This window comes from Bombina bombina, chromosome 1, assembly GCF_027579735.1.
Source record: "Bombina bombina isolate aBomBom1 chromosome 1, aBomBom1.pri, whole genome shotgun sequence".
Lineage (NCBI taxonomy): Eukaryota > Metazoa > Chordata > Amphibia > Anura > Bombinatoridae > Bombina > Bombina bombina.
In genome coordinates this window covers 36,306,200-36,318,430 of record NC_069499.1, presented here as the reverse complement: position 1 = coordinate 36,318,430, position 12,231 = coordinate 36,306,200, and the positions used below count along the sequence as shown (strand labels likewise).

The 12,231-nt window shown below is 40.6% G+C and overlaps 1 protein-coding gene across 1 annotated transcript in view; it reads left to right on the top strand.

The window, feature by feature from the left end:
• PCNX4 (pecanex 4) overlaps positions 1-12,231 on the top strand; it is a 269,881-nt gene that overhangs the window by 50,032 nt on the left and 207,618 nt on the right. The window contains exon 8 of the mRNA XM_053697302.1: positions 3,497-3,860. Coding sequence (XP_053553277.1) covers positions 3,497-3,860 — 364 coding nt within the window. The remainder of the gene's footprint in view (positions 1-3,496; positions 3,861-12,231) is intronic.

Sequence of the window (12,231 nt, the reverse complement as noted above, 5' to 3'; positions counted from 1 at the left end):
ATCTCCTTCTTGGGATAGAAGAGGTCTTAGTGGTTTTCCACTCATATGGTTCAGGTATTGCCATCCAGGTGGCATCCAAACCCATGTTTTACTGTCTTCTGACTTCGAATTTGAGGTGATGTGGAGGCTTGCTTTTGCTCTGTTCGGGTGACTTGTCCTCACTGTTCCCCTTGTGTCTGAAGCTTGTGGCTAGCTGGACAGCTAGCTCAGCATACTAATGCTCTGTGGCTTCTCTGTACTGTAGCAAACCGAGGGTTGCTAGTTCGATCCCCAGCGAGGTCTGCTCAGCCTTTCCTCCTTTCAAGGTTGATAAAATGAGCAGCGCCTTGTGTCCCTTAAGGGGGATTAGCCGCGCTTTTCAAGCACAATCAGGTTAATGTTGCTTGGACGCCTGTTAGCTCTAGTGTCCTTTTATGGCCTTGGGAGGCCTTGGCTCTTTGGAGTGTTGGGCTCCTGCAAGGGGTAGTCTCTTCCCTTTGGGTCGGGACTTGCAAGGGCTTCTTGCTCTCGTTATCTGGGTTATTCTGGATTTTTCCCTGGGAGGTCTGTTTTTTTTTTATATCAGACAAGGGATTTATGTTCCTGGAAGTTTGTTTAATCTAAACATTTGTGGGGCCCGGGCTTCTTGTCCTGATCTTCCGGTTGTCGAGGGTTTTACTCAGCGTTTTCTCTTTGTGGATCCGTCTGTGGGATGTTACCGGACCTTATGATCCTTGGACTGGCCTGGGGGTTCCATTTTCGGGGTACTTGGGCTTAGCCATTGTTCTGGCTGTTCTGCTTTACAACTTGGCCAGATTTACTGAGAGCCGGGGCTCCTTGGGGCTTGTCTTGTGCCGGACAATACGGTTCCCTTGGGACAGCCAACTAATGTGACCTGATGGTGGGCTTTCCTGCCTAGCAAGCGGAAGGTTTGTGGTTGCTCAGCTATCACTCTTGCGCCTGGTATGTGTGCTTGCACGATGGTGTTTTAAGGGGTTCTTTCCGTGTTCGTCAGTGACGTGGCCTTGCGTTCTCTTGGTTCTTCCTATGACTTCCTGCCTTTTGGGCAGGGTTTATCGATGCTCTCCTCTTTAGGGGTCTCGTTGTCCTCCTTATGGAGGTGTGGTTCCTTTTTTTCTTTTTTTCTTTTTTTTTTTTTTTTTTTTTTTTTAGGGGCCTCTCCTGTGTTCGGGAGGTTGGAACAGATGTTTTATCTGGTTCGGGGATTGATCTGCTTTTTGAGTTGTTCCTTTCCATCTGGGGAGCTGCTGGCTCCGCCTTGAGACTTTAGTTTGGTGGGTTTGCTAGATCTCCTTGGGTCTAACGCCTTCTCGATTGTCTCTAGGTTGAAGTGGCTGTGTCCATTCTTCCACCCTTTTGGGGGCTGGTCTTGGGGTTCCTTTCTGTTCCCTTGCTTTCAGATCTGCCGTTGCTTGAGTTGGTCCGGCTAGGTGTAGGATCTGAGATCTGTTGTTCATCATCAGATCTTCAGGGTACCAGTGGACCTTTTTTTTTTTTTTTTTTTTTAGAGGTTCTTTGCCTCTTCCACTTTGAGATCTGTAAGTAGGCCTGGATTGCCTGGAGTGTGTCCTCTGTCTTGGAGGTTGGGCAATCTGCTATTTTTGTTTGGATGCTTTTTTCTTACGGATAGTGTTTTCTCTGTGTCTTCCTACAGATGGCAGTGTGTTACTGGACTCAGTCTCTGAGTTCTGACGTTTTAAGGACTTTTTCTTCAGCTGTCTTTTTCTGTGCTGTTGCATGATGTTTGGGAGATATTTCTTCTCCTTGATGATGCCCGGTTGCTCCTTGTGGGTTGGGCGTCGTCTCCCATTGTTCTCGGGATCCATTTGGGTCTCTGTGGACATGGCCTTCTTTTGAAGAGGGTTTTTCCTTTATTGTATCTTGATGTACCTTTTGGGTATCCCTTTGGCTCTCCCTTGTCCTCTCCTTTTTGGGGTTTTGGTACTGTACTAGTAAGGGTTGTGCGGGGACCGACTGCTGTGCGACGGTTCTCCTGGAGGAGTGTTGGCTCAGTGAGTCTGCTTTGTGGTCTCTAGTTAGGCTTTCGGATTATCTGCGGGTCAGTGTCCTTGGGGCCTTTTCCTTCTAGTTTTTTTGCCCATCTCCGACTAAGCGGGGTTTGGTTAGGTTGTGGTTTTTTTCAGGCCTGGTGCATTTAGTGTCCTCTATAGCTTATGTATTGCTTTCCCAAAAGTAATAAATGCAGCTGTGGACTCTTTCCATTTATGAAGAAAAACGTAAATGATGCTTACCTGATAATTTTCTTTTCTTCAGATGGAAAGAGTCCACAGCTCCCCACCTGTATTTGTTCTGTGGGGCGTCTCTTATTTTTTATTCTTCTGGCAACTTTTGGTAATTGGTATTTTTTATTTCATCTACTGTTCCTTGTTCCTCTGCAGAATGACTGGGGGATGAGGGAAGTGGGAGGAGTATTTAAGCCTTCGGCTGGGGTGTCTTTGCCTCCTCCTGGTGGCCAGGTTTTTATTTCCCAAAAGTAATGAATGCAGCTGTGGACTCTTTCCATCTGAAGAAAATAACATAATCAGGTAAGCATAATTTAGGTTTTCCTATGTTATTCTTTGTTGTACAGATACCTAGGTATGTGTCTAGAGTATTACATGACGGGAAATAGTGCTGCCGTCTAGTGCTTTTGCAAATGGATAACATTTTTGCAAAACTGCTGCCATATAGTGCTTCAGACAAGTCCATGCTCCTGAGCTTGTCTCTGGTTTTCAACAAAAGATACCAAGAGTACGAAGAAAATGTACTGTAATAGGAGTAAATTAGAAAGTTGTTTAAAATGTTTATGTTTTGTGTTTAAAGAGAAAGATAAGAAAAAGAGGTCTGATCTGCTCATCCTGCAAGCTTAGCCCACTGTAATAGGTTGTGGTTGCCTTGAGAATCAATGAGATAAACTAACAGTATGGCCGCGCCTTTAAAATAAATAAATATAGGTTTTATTAAAATATTACAAAAACAAAGTGTGACCCTTAAAGGGACACTGAACCCAATTTGTTTCTTTCATGATTCACATAGAGCATGCAATTTTAAGCAACTTTCTAATTTACTTTTAATATCAATTTTTCTTCATTCTCTTGCTATCTTTATTTAAAAAGAAGGCATCTAAGGAGCCAGCAAATTTTTGGTTTAGACTATGGACAGCACTTGTTTATTGGTGCTGTCCAATCAGCAAAGACAACCCAGGTTGTTCACCAAAAATGGGCCGGCATCTAAACTTACATCCTTGCTTTTCAATTAAACATACCAAGAGAACGAAGAAAATTTGATAATAGGAGTAAATTAGAAAGTTGCTTAAAATTGCATCGTCTATCTGAATCACGGAAGAAAAAAATTTAGGTTCAGTGTCCCTTTAAGTAACATTTACAGATTCTATATACGGATGCAGTGAATTGCACAGTAATATGCTGCAGACATCACTGTTGGACAAAAGGGTTAAATGGACATTATTGTGTGTAATGTTTGTTCCATTTTACAGATAGCGATAATCCGTGATCGACTATGTCAGTTGGTCTCCAAATTGCAGTTTGCTATCACCCTTCTCCTGACATCCTGGACTGAGAAGAAACAGCGCCGGAAGTCTTCAACAAGTCTAATAACAGTGAACATTGTCTTATTCCCTCTGGTGCTGGCGTTAATCGTTGTATCCGCCGTGCTCTCCTCTCCCTTACTCGCACTCTTCACTCTCCCAGTTTTCCTGGTTGGCTTTCCAAGACCTATACGAAGCTGGCCAGGCACTGTCGGAGCAGCGGCATGTGCCTGTTCAGACACTGTATATTACCAGCAGATGGTCCCTGGCTTTGCTTCTGCACTTCAAGCTGCATTTACATCTGGCAGCTTAGGTAAGTGTATATATGTATAAATGTATGTGTATGTATGTATGTATGTGTGTGTGTGTGTATATATAAATGTATATATGTGTGTGTGTATGTATGTATGTGTGTATATGTGTGTGTATATATATATATATATATATATATATATATATATATATATATATATATATATATATATATATATATACACACACATATATACAGTCTACACACCCCTGTTAAAATGTCAGGTTTCTGTGATGTAACAAAATGAGATAAATCATTTAAGAAATTTTTCCACCTTTAATGTGACCTATAAACTGTACAACTCAATTGAAAAACTAACTGAAATCTTTTAGGTGAAGGGAAGAAAAAAAACAAAAACTAAAATAATATGGTTGCATAAGTCTGCACACCAAACTAAGGCCTAGATTTGGAGTTTGGCAGTAGCCGTGAAAACCAGCGTTAGAGGCTCCTAACGCTGGTTTTAGGCTACCGCCGGTATTTGGAGTCATTCAAAAAAGGGTCTAACGCTCACTTTTCAGCCGCGACTTTTCCATACCGCAGATCCCCTTACGTCAATTGCGTATCCTATCTTTTCAATGGGATCTTTCTAACTCCGGTATTTAGAGTCGTGGCTGAAGTGAGCGTTAGAAATCTAACGACAAAACTCCAGCCGCAGAAAAAAGTCAGTAGTTAAGAGCTTTCTGGGCTAACGCCGGTTCATAAAGCTCTTAACTACTGTGCCCTAAAGTACACTAACACCCATAAACTACCTATGTACCCCTAAACCGAGGCCCCCCCACATCGCCGACACTCGATTAATTTTTTTTAACCCCTAATCTACCGACCGCCACCTACGTAATCCTTATGTACCCCTAATCTGCTGCCCCTAACACCGCCGACCCCTATATTATATTTATTAACCCCTAATCTGCCCCCAACAACGTCGCCGCCAGCTACCTACACTTATTAACCCCTAATCTGCCGTCCGCACGCCGCCGCCAGCTACATTATAGCTATGTACCCCTAACATCGCCGACCCCTATATTATATTTATTAACCCCTAATCTGCCCTCCCTAACATCGCCGACACCCAACTTCAATTATTAACCCCTAATCTGCCGACCGAATCTCGCCGCTATTCTAATAAATGTATTAACCCCTAAAGCTAAGTCTAAACCTAACACCAACACCCCCTAAGTTAAATATAATTTAAATCTAACGAAATTAATTAACTCTTATTAAATAAATTATTCCTATTTAAAGCTAAATACTTACCTGTAAAATAAATCCTAATATAGCTACAATATAAATTATAATTATATTATAGCTATTTTAGGATTAATATTTATTTTACAGGTAACTTTGTATTTATTTTAACCAGGTACAATAGCTATTAAATAGTTAAGAACTATTTAATAGCTAAAATAGTTAAAATAATTACAAAATTACCTGTAAAATAAATCCTAACCTAAGTTACAATTAAACCTAACACTACACTATCAATAAATTAATTAAATACAATACCTACAATTACCTACAATTAAACCTAACACTACACTATCAATAAATTAATTAAATACAATACCTACAAATAACTACAATGAAATAAACTAACTAAAGTACAAAAAATAAAAAAGAACTAAGTTACAAAAAATAAAAAAATATTTACAAAAATCAGAAAAATATTACAACAATTTTAAACTAATTACACCTACTCTAAGCCCCCTAATAAAATAACAAAGCCCCCCAAAATAAAAAATGCCCTACCCTATTCTAAATTACAAAAGTTCAAAGCTCTTTTACCTTACCAGCCCTGAACAGGGCCCTTTGCGGGGCATGCCCCAAAGAATTCAGCTCTTTTGCCTGTAAAAAAAACCATACACTACCCCCCCCCCTCAACATTACAACCCACCACCCACATACCCCTAATCTAATCCAAACCCCCCTTAAATAAACCTAACACTAAGCCCCTGAAGATCTTCCTACCTTATCTTCACCTCACCGGGTATCACCGATCGGTCCTGGCTCCAAAATCTTCATCTAAGCCCAAGCGGGGGCTAGACATCCATCATCCGACGGCTGAAGAAGTCCAGAAGAGGCTCCAAAGTCTTCATCCTATCTGGGAAGAAGAGTAGATCCGGACCGGCAACCATCATCTTCCAAGCGGCATCTTCTATCTTCATCCGATGAGGACCGGCTCCATCTTGAAGACCTCCACCGCGGACCCATCTTCTTCCGACGACGACTTCCCGACGAATGACGGTTCCTTTAAGGGACGTCATCCAAGATGGCGTCCCTCGAATTCCGATTGGCTGATAGAATCCTATCAGCCAATCGGAATTAAGGTAGAATATTCTGATTGGCTGATGGAATCAGCCAATCAGAATCAAGTTCAATCCGATTGGCTGATTCCATCAGCCAATCAGAATATTCCTACCTTAATTCCGATTGGCTGATAGAATCCTATCAGCCAATCGGAATTCGAGGGACGCCATCTTGGATGACGTCATTTAAAGGAACCGTCATTCGGCGAGTAGGCGTCGGGAGAAGAGGATGTTCCGCGTCGGATGGAAGATGATGGCTCCCGAAGAAAGAAGATTGAAGATGCCGTTGATAGAAGACTTCATCCGGATCATGGACCTCTTCAGCTCCCGCTTGGATGAAGACTTCAGCCGGATCATGGACCTCTTCAGCTCCCGCTTGGATGATGACTTCAGCCAGATCATGGACCTCTTCAGCCCCCCGCTTGGGCTTGAATCAGGACATCGGAGGAGCTCTTCTGGATCGATCGGTGAACCTGGTATGGTGAAGATAAGGTAGGAAGATCTTCAGGCACTTAGTGTTAGGTTTATTTAAGGGGGGTTTGTGTTAGATTAGGGGTATGTGGGTGGTGGGTTGTAATGTTGGGGGGGGTATTGTATGTTTTTTTTTTACAGGCAAAAGAGCTGAACTTCTTGGGGCATGCCCCGCAAAGGGCCCTGTTCAGGGCTGGTAAGGTAAAAGAGCTTTGAACTTTAGTAATTTAGAATAGGGTAGGGCTTTTTTTATTTTGGGGGGCTTTGTTATTTTATTTGGGGGCTTAGAGTAGGTGTAATTAGTTTAAAATTGTTGTAATATTTTTCTAATGTTTGTAAATATTTTTTTATTTTTTGTAACTTAGTTCTTTTTTATTTTTTGTACTTTAGTTAGTTTATTTCATTGTATTTATTTGTAGGAATTGTATTTAATTTATTTATTGATAGTGTAGTGTTAGGTTTAATTGTAGATAATTATAGGTATTTTATTTAATTTATTTATTGATAGTGTAGTGTTAGGTTTAATTGTAACTTAGGTTAGGATATATTTTACAGGTAAATTTGTAATTATTTTAACTATTTTAGCTATTAAATAGTTCTTAACTATTTAATAGCTATTGTACCTGGTTAAAATAAATACAAAGCTACCTGTAAAATAAATATTAATCCTAAAATAGCTATAATATAATTATAATTTATATTGTAGCTATATTAGGATTTATTTTACAGGTAAGTATTTAGCTTTAAATAGGAATAATTTATTTAAGAAGAGTTAATTAATTTCGTTAGATTAAAATTATATTTAATTTAGGGGGGTGTTAGTGTTAGGGTTAGACTTAGCTTTAGGGGTTAATACATTTATTAGAATAGCGGTGAACTTCAGTCGGCAGATTAGGGGTTAATAATTGAAGTTAGGTGTCGGTGATGTTAGGGAGGGCAGATTAGGGGTTAATACTATTTATTATAGGGTTAGTGAGGCGGATTAGGGGTTAATAACTTTATAATAATAGCGGTACGGTCCGCTCGGCAGATTAGGGGTTAATAAGTGTAGGCAGGTGGAGGCGACGTTGTGGGGGGCAGATTAGGGGTTAATAGATATAATATAGGGGTCGGCGGTGATAGGGGCAGCAGATTAGGGGTACATAGGGATAATGTAAGTAGCGGCGGTTTACGGAGCAGCAGATTAGGGGTTAAAAATAATATACAGGGGTCAGCGATAGCGGGGGCGGCAGAATAGGGGTTAATAAGTGTAAGGTTAGGGGTGTTTAGACTCGGGGTACATGTTAGAGTGTTAGGTGCAGACGTAGGAAGTGTTTCCCCATAGCAAACAATGGGGCTGCGTTAGGAGCTGAACGCGGCTTTTTTGCAGGTGTTAGGTTTTTTTTCAGCTCAAACAGCCCCATTGTTTCCTATGGGGGAATCGTGCACGAGCACGTTTTTGAAGCTGGCCGCTTCCGTAAGCAACTCTGGTATCCAGAGTTGCAGTGGCGTTAAATATGCTGTATGCTCCTTTTTTGGAGCCTAACGCAGCCATTCTGTGGACTCTCAATACCAGAGTTATTTTAAAGGTGCGGCCAGAAAAAAGCCAGCGTTAGCTACGCGGGTCATTACCGACAAAACTCTAAATCTAGCCGTAATACTTTGTTGGAGCACCTTTTGATTTTATTACAGCACTCAGTCTTTTTGGGTATGAGTCTATCAGCATGGCACATCTTGACTTGGCAAGATTTGCTCACTCTTCTTTGCAAAAACACTCCAAATCTGTTAGATTGCGAGGGCATCTCCTGTGCACAGCCCTCTTCAGATCACCCCAAAGATTTTCAATTGGATTCAGGTCTGGGCTCTGGCTGGGCCATTCCAAAAATGTAATCATCTTCTGGTGAAGCCATTCCTTTGTTTATTTGAATGTATGCTTTGGGTCATTGTCATGCTGAAAGATTAAGTTCCTCTTCATGTTCAGCTTTCTAGCAGAAGCCTGAGGGTTTTGTGCCCATGTTGACTGGTATTCGGAACTGTTCATAATTAATTCCCTCTACCTTGACTAAAGCCCCAGTTCCAGCTGAAGAAAAACAGCCCCCAAGCATGATGCTGCCACCACCATGCTTCACTGTGGGTATGGTGTTATTTTGGTGAAGTGCAGTGCTGTTTTTCTGCCAAACATATCTTTTGGAATTATGGCCAAAACGTTCAACCTTGATTTCATCAGAAAATAACACCTTTTCCTACATGCTTTTGGGAGACTTCAGATGTGTTTTTGCTATATTTAGCCAAGCTTGGATGTTTTTCTTCGTAAGAAAAGGCTTCCGTCTTGTCACTCTACCCCATAGCCCAGACATGAAGAATACGGGCGATTGTTGTCACATGTACCACACAGCCAGTACTTGCCAGATATTCCCGCAGCTCTTTTAATGTTGCTGTAGGCCTCTTGGCAGCCTCCCAGACCAGTTTTCTTCTCGTCTTTTCATCAATTTTGGAGGGACATCCAGTTCTTGTTAATGTCACTGTTGCACCATATTTTCTTCACTTGATGATGACTGTCTTCACTGTGTTCCATGGTATATCTAATGCCTTGGAATTTTTTTTGTACCCTTCTCCTGACTGATACCTTTTAACAATGAGATCCATTTGATGATTTGTAAGCTCTCAGCTGACCATGGCTTTTACTATAGGATGTGACTAAGAAAATGTCAGGAAAGACTAGAGCAGCTGATCTTTATTTGGGGTTAATCAGAGGCGCTTTAAATGATAGCAGGCGCGTACTGACTCCTATTTAACATGATTTTGAATGTGATTGCTTAATTCTGAACATAGCTACATCATCAGCTACACTTATGCAACCACATTATTTTAGTTTTTTTTTGTTTATTTCCCTCCACCTAAAATATTTCAGTTTGTTTTTCAATTGAATTGTACAGTTTATAGGTCACATTAAAGGTGGAAAAAGTTCTGAAATGATTTATCTTTGTCACATTTTTTACATCACAGAAACCTGACATTTTAACAGGGGTGTGTAGACTTTTTATATCCACGGTATGTATATGTGTATGTATGTATATATGTGTATGTATGTGTGTGTGTATATATATATATATATATATATATGTGTATATATATATATATATGTGTATATATCTATATATATATATATATATCCTTGTTAACCTGGTCTTTTTTATGTAATATGGGAACCCAAAGATAGATTGTAACCCTGTTGTATTATTATATGGAAATGTAGTATCTATCAGTCACCACCGATGCTCAGGCACGTATATGGTTAACCCCTTAAAAACACAAACATTTGCCTAATATGTTTTTGGGAAAAAGGGCATTTTACAAGATACGATGAGTCCACGGATTTCATCCTTACTTGTGGGATATCGCCTCCTGGTCCGCAGGAGGAGGCAAAGAGCACCACAGCAGAGCTGTGTATATATAGCTCCTCCCTTCCCTCCCACTCCAGTCATTCTCTTTGCCTGTGTTAGTGATAGGAAGAGGTAAAGTGAGGTGTTAGTTTAGATTCTTCAATCAAGAGTGTTTTATTTTTAAAATGGTACCAAAGTGTAGCCATATTCCTTGTCAGCCTCTAGAGTAGAGCTACAGGAGGCTTTAAAGCAATGGGAACTGGTGGGGTTTTGCCTCACAATACATGTGCTGCCCTTATGTTAATGGTTTCAGAGAATATTAACTGAGGCCCTTATGTGTTCACAGAGATGCAAGAGAGAAGAAGCCCTCTTGGAGCTGTGAAACTTTCATGCTGCATAGATGTAAGTGCAGTCTTTATTTCTGGGGCTTGCAGCATATCTCAGCTCTGGAAGGGCTGTCCTAGTAACACGGTGTGGGTTATCATGGGACATACAAGGATAAGACCATGCTAAACGACATTATACTTTATTTTCTCAGTCTGTACTGGCCTTAATTAACGTTGGCCTGGATACACTGACATGATTGTTTTTAGGTACCGGGTAATGTTTACTGGGCCTTTAAACAAGGGGACTTAGGGCTGACGCTGGGAGAGTGTGTTTGGAGTATGATGACAGACTCCGGTACACAGCTATGTTAGACATTTTTTGTGTGTGATCGGGCTGAGTATTAGGTCGCGCCCACGATGGGCGGGGTTTTCTCTTTTGGCGAGCTTTGTACCGTAGATGCGCAGTTTCTTCTCAAGGAAGCCGGAAGCGGCTGTTCGTGCAGACATCACGAGTGGCACCTTAACCGCATGGTTTGCAGAATAAAGCAAGCGGTTTTAGGTGTTGTTGCCTGACGTCCTGATTTGTTCCTAGAAGGGTCGGCGGACCGTGGGGGTAGGTAGGTGCCTCAGCAGAGCTGTTGAGGCGAGGTGCTCTAGTGTGCAGAAGTTGGTTAACAATTTTTTTTTCTGTGCTTCAGAAAATTTTCTGTCATTTTACTTTTTAAAGGGACAGTACTATCAGAATTTATATTGTACTGTCTCTCCTTTCCCTTTGTTATTTGTTTGACCGTTAATTGGGTATTTATTTTTATGAAAAATTATAAAATAAAAATTAAATTTTTCCTAATTCTGTCAGTATGGATTCAGATATCCAGACTGCAGCATGCTCCATGTGTTTGAATGCCACTGTGGAACCTCCGGTTTCTTTTTGCCCCTCCTCTCGTGAGAGGGCCTTACATTATAGAGACAGAATTTTTGATAATCCTTTACCTAAGGCAGATGCTTCTCAGGAGTCTATAGAAGAGATGCAAGGTATGCTGCAGCTTTCACCCCAAGCGTCACAGCCCCTAACGCCCGTGCAAGCAGGGTCATGTATTTCCCTAGTATCTGCAGCATTTACATTAAAAGGCATTGCTGCAGTGATTTCCTCTACGCTTTCTGATACGTTGTACAACCTTCCAATTTCGCACGGCAAGCGTACAAGAAGGGACACCTATGTGGGCACGTATGCCACTGATTCCATGGTGGCATTTGCGGATGCACTCTCCAGGGTCTCTGATAGGGATGCACCGAAATTTCGGCCGCAGAAACGTTTCGGCCGAAAATGGCATTTTTGGCTATTGCGGTTTTCGTTTTTTTTGCCTGTTATTTTCGGTAAAATTCTTGTGTAGCATATTTCAAATTTGATGCTAGCCTAGAGCTGCTGTTTGAGTTCATTTCTTGACTTACTGTTTCTCAATAATAGTTTTCTAGGACTATACTTTATTTGGATAATTGGTAAAAAAAAATACTGTTAAATCTGATTCTGTTACACAGAACTAAATACAGAATAATACAGTATTATTATTCATATTTAATATTGTTTTAAGTAGGGATGCACTGAAATTTGTTTGCAGAAACATTTTGGCTGAAAATGGCATTATCGTTTTTTAGCGTATTATTGTTTTAAGATATTTTTGTCCAATTTTAGTGTGTTGCTTTCAATAAAAGTGTGGTTATTTTATTGGCTTGCAGGTTTTCAATTCAGATTAATTCATAAAATAGTCTAATTATGCAAAAAAAAAAACTAAAAAAAAAAAATATTTTAAAATAATTTGGAAAAAAAAAGAAGACATTTTCTGTTTCGGTTTTCGGCTAAGCGCATCCTGGATTTTCGGATTCGGTTTCGGTCCAGAATTTCCATTTCGGT